Source organism: Merops nubicus, unplaced genomic scaffold (assembly GCF_000691845.1).
Source record: "Merops nubicus isolate BGI_N331 unplaced genomic scaffold, ASM69184v1 scaffold3778, whole genome shotgun sequence".
Lineage (NCBI taxonomy): Eukaryota > Metazoa > Chordata > Aves > Coraciiformes > Meropidae > Merops > Merops nubicus.
The window spans coordinates 3,610-7,764 of record NW_008624945.1 but is presented as its reverse complement, the minus strand read 5'-3'; the positions used below and the strand labels follow the sequence as shown (position 1 = coordinate 7,764).

At 58.6% G+C, this 4,155-nt stretch overlaps 1 protein-coding gene across 1 annotated transcript in view; it reads left to right on the top strand.

Moving 5' to 3' along the window:
- Positions 1–509: 509 nt before the first annotated feature.
- LOC103777926 (ras-related protein Rab-37) overlaps positions 510–4,155 on the top strand; it is a 4,590-nt gene continuing 944 nt past the window's right edge. The window contains exons 1-5 of the mRNA XM_008945490.1: positions 510–617; positions 2,778–2,819; positions 2,972–3,038; positions 3,145–3,197; positions 3,635–3,700. Of these exons, the coding sequence (XP_008943738.1) occupies positions 510–617; positions 2,778–2,819; positions 2,972–3,038; positions 3,145–3,197; positions 3,635–3,700 (336 nt within the window). The remainder of the gene's footprint in view (positions 618–2,777; positions 2,820–2,971; positions 3,039–3,144; positions 3,198–3,634; positions 3,701–4,155) is intronic.

Below are 4,155 nucleotides of genomic sequence, written 5' to 3'. Positions count from 1 at the left end.
CTTAGCAGGAGGGGAAAAGGTGCTGTGTTTGCTTTGGTGTCTGTGGTAAGCAGGGCCCTGGGCACCAATGGGGCAAGAGTCCCGGACACGGCAGGGTTTGCCCAAGCCATGCATCAGCCCTCGGGCTGGGCACACCCAGGCTGGGGGCAAAGCGTGGGCGGAGGCAGCTCCATGTGTCCAGGAGCTGCAGCCGGTTCTCCAGGACCTTCCTGGGCCAGGAGATGTCTGGGCCCCAGCCAGGAGACTTCTCTTCTTGCTGCAGTACCTGCCTTCCCACCAGCTCTCCTCTTCTGCGCTCCCTCCCTGTGGTGGCTGGGGGATGCTCTGCTGCCCTGGGCACTGCTTGGCTGCACTTTCAGGGGCCCCGTCCCACCCTGAGACCTGGCAGGACCAGCCCTGGGGACAGAAACAGAGGGACTCAAGGAACCAGAAGAGGGCTCAGCACTACCCGGGGGTGCTGCCCCCTCCCCATCCTGCTGACACCTCTCCCTGCACCCATCTTGCAGGTGATGTTACTTGGAGACTCGGGCGTGGGGAAAACCTGTTTCCTGCTCCAGTTCAAAGACGGGGCCTTTCTCTCCAGGATGTTCATAGCCACCGTGGGCATAGATTTCCGGGTGAGACCACCACAGCTGCCAGCCCCTCACCTCCCCTGACCCACACCTCAGCCAGGACAGGGTGCTGGGAAGGGGGGGGCAGGGATTTCCCGCCCCCACACCCCAAATAATCTCCCAACCATCTGCTGGCACTTGCTGAAACCCTTCCACCTCTCCCTGGGAGAGTAGTAGCAGGCAGTTTCTGCTGGAAACATCACCTCTTGCCTTTAAAACAGCCTCGGTTTATTCCACCTCAGGTGGGTGCGTGGGCTGGGGGAGTGTGGTGGGCAGCCAGCATGCTCCCCTGGCCGGGCTGAGGGCAGCAGCTCAGGGGCAAGCGCTGGCTGCTGCAATCCTGTGCCTTGAAGGGGCTGACATGAGCTGGCGAGGGATTGTTCAGCTTGTCGGATGCAGTTTAAACCCTTCCCCTGCTCCCTGTTGGCCACATTCCAGCGGCAGGGTGTCTCTAGGGTGCAGGGGCAAGCAGAGCTGTTTGCAGCGTTTCCGCAGGCTGGAAGTCACGGGGGTGTCCCCGGGCGGGGCTCTGCCCGCCGATCAACACGTGTCCAGTGCGGTCGGCGCTTCCTCTGCCCCCGCAGATGCTCTGGTTTGCTGCTGCCTCTGCCGCCCGGGCTGCTCTCGGCTTGCAGGGGGGAATTAGGCAAGGGCTCGGGGTTTGCTCTGGAGGAGTCTCGTGCCCTGTGCTTCCAATAAAGTCAGGAAAGAAGGAAAATGTGCCACGTCCCGCTGGGGGGCTCAGCGCTGGCAGCCCCAGGGGTGTTGGCAGCCTCTCTGCCTCATGCCACATTCCCCCCCAGCAGCTCATGGCTTCTCCTGGTAGGTAATTTCCAATGTCCCCTGGGGCACATTTTTTTGTTATTCGGCTCATTTTCTTAACTTTTATCATCTCCACATTGGCTGAATTTTCATTTCAAACAATTCCAGGCAGCTAAATTATTTATAGGGGTCTTCTCTTTTCCATACTCATCCCTCCAAGTACAATTCTTTAAGAGTCTTAAAATAGCCCTTCAGTAACCCCTGCTTTTCTTTTCTTTGGCCTATGGAGAGAAGTCCCTGCACTTCCAAGCTGGGTACAGCGATTGCTCAAGCCTCAACAACCACCTTCCCCACTCACTTGCAAATGCATCTTCCCTTCCCCAGTCCCAGCCTGGCTGCCTGGCCACAAACCACCCCCACCCAGGAGGTTTCCTCCTCATGCTGGATAAAGCTATGTGCTACACACAACCCTCCTACTCAGTGTGGGCAACTACCTTTAAGGGCCAAGCAAGGCTTCCACCAGCAAAGAAACCTGAGTAAGACACCCAGAATCACCCACTGAATGTCCCCAGGCAGCTCATAGTGTCTAAAGGCCTTAAATTGCTGGAAATAGCCTAAATTTTTCACGTAGCAGTGGTTCCTTTAGCATGTGGAGCAGAAGGGTCAGGGCTTTATGGCGGGCAAACATAAAAGCACACCAAGATGTTATTAATAAATACACATTTGCATGTGGTTTGTGCAAGACTTCCCCAGCTCTGCTGAACTTCCCCTGGTCACTGCACCATTAGTTGGCTCGTTAGGGGACTGGGGAGCCACAGGGCAGGGACACTGGCTGTAGGAGATAAGCGAGGCACCAGATCCAAAGCAGGCTGGGATCTTGCTGTCCTGTCTCTGTCAGGGCCTGATTCTGCTCTTTTCCACCCTGGCACAAGGAGATGCAGCTCTAGTATGTAGCCACCACACAGCATTGCAGCCCCCCAGCAGGACCAGGGTGTGTAGCAATGAGGCTTCAATGTCCAGCCCCATGGGCAGCCTGGCTTCATTCTGGCTTTTACACTAGACATAAGGAAGAAATTTTTTAGAATGAGAGTGGTGAGACACTGGGCCAGGTCGCCCAGAGAGGTGGTTGATGTCCCATGCCTGGAAACATTCCAGGTCACACTGGATGGGGCTCTGAGTACCCTGCTCAAGTTGCAGATGTCCCTGCTCACTGCAGGGAGGTTGGACCAGATGACCTTGAAAGGTCCCTTCCAACCCAAACCAGTCTGTGAGGCTATGATTCTATCCCACTAGCCCACGGGGAGCAGCTGAGGGGCCAGGGCACGGCCAGCTCCACACCAGGGCTGGCTAGCACCCCCCCAAAGCTGTGCTTTGGGCTGATGAATGTGCTCTTCTCTTCTGCAGAACAAAGTGGTGGCTGTGGACGGCGTGAAGGTGAAGTTGCAGGTGAGTTTTGGGAGTGGGTGAGCAATTCCCAGACAGATTGCAGGATCCCCCCCAAGGCTAAGCATGGTGGTCTGGTGGGGCTGGGAGCCCCAGGAACATCCCCAGCTGGGGGGGTCCCTCTCCCTGCTCTCACTGGGGCGGCTTCTTGGCAGATCTGGGACACTGCAGGACAGGAGCGTTTCCGCAGCGTCACCCACGCCTACTACAGGGATGCTCAAGGTGGGTTTGGGGTCCAGAGGGGATGGGAGGAGACTGGCCAGGGGGCATCCGTGCCAGCGGGGGCATCCCTGCCAGAGGGGCAATGCCTCTGCCTCTTCCCTTCCAGCCCTGCTCCTGCTCTACGATATCACCAGCAAGATGTCCTTCGACAACATCCGTGTGAGTGCCCCTGTGGGTCTGGAGCGTGTTTCTCCCCAGGGCTTGGGGCTATGGGTGGCCTGTGTGGCTCGCTGGGTGTTTGGGGCAGTTTGTAGCCTGTTTTACACGTAAGCCCTGGCTGTTTCGGCCAGACCCAGCCGGCTGGGAGCTCGTCCCCGGGGCGCCTGGCTGGGTGCTGCACGGCTGGATGAGTTTTATTTAGGGACATGGTAAAGGGCTGGAGGGAGAAAACATGGTTTGGGATGGATGTGAACTACGTGTAGGCTTGGGCCGTAGCCAGGAGACGGGGCGTTTCCAGGGCTGTTTGGCTGTGATGCTGGACTGGTTCCCGTGCCAAAACCAAAAGTTGCTTTTCCCCATGCTCGTGGCGGGGTGTGAGGGCTGAGAGGGGGGCACAAGGGTACCCCTCAACCCGACGCAGCCCCCCTGCCCTGCAGGCCTGGCTGACGGAGATCCACGAATACGCCCAGAAGGACGTGGTCATCATGCTGCTGGGCAATAAGGTGTGTGCACTGTCCCCCTTCACCCCCTGCCATGCCATGCTGTGCCCTTGCCATCCTTGTGCTGTGGAGGGGTGGGGCTCGGTGGGTGCACAGCCCACCAGCTGGGTGCACCCTGCCTACACCCTCCATGGGAATCTGCTGTTTTCAGGGCTCTACCAGGCCCGGGGGGGTTGGGGGGGACCGGTGGCCCTGGCAGCCAGTGGAGGGCAGCACGAGGCTGAGGCTCCCCGTGTGGGATAGTCCCGGTACGGGATGTTCCCAGTAAGGAAAGCTGCTCAGTATGGAATGCGCACCCAGGTCCCGGATGCACCCCCAGATCCCAGGTAGCCCCAAGTCCCAGATGCCCAGCCAGGTCCTAGATTCTCTCCATGGGACCCAGGTGCTTCTGGGTGCTCAATGCCCAGTACCAGGGTACCAGGTTTTTGCCTGGGACTGGATAACCCCTGGATCCTGGA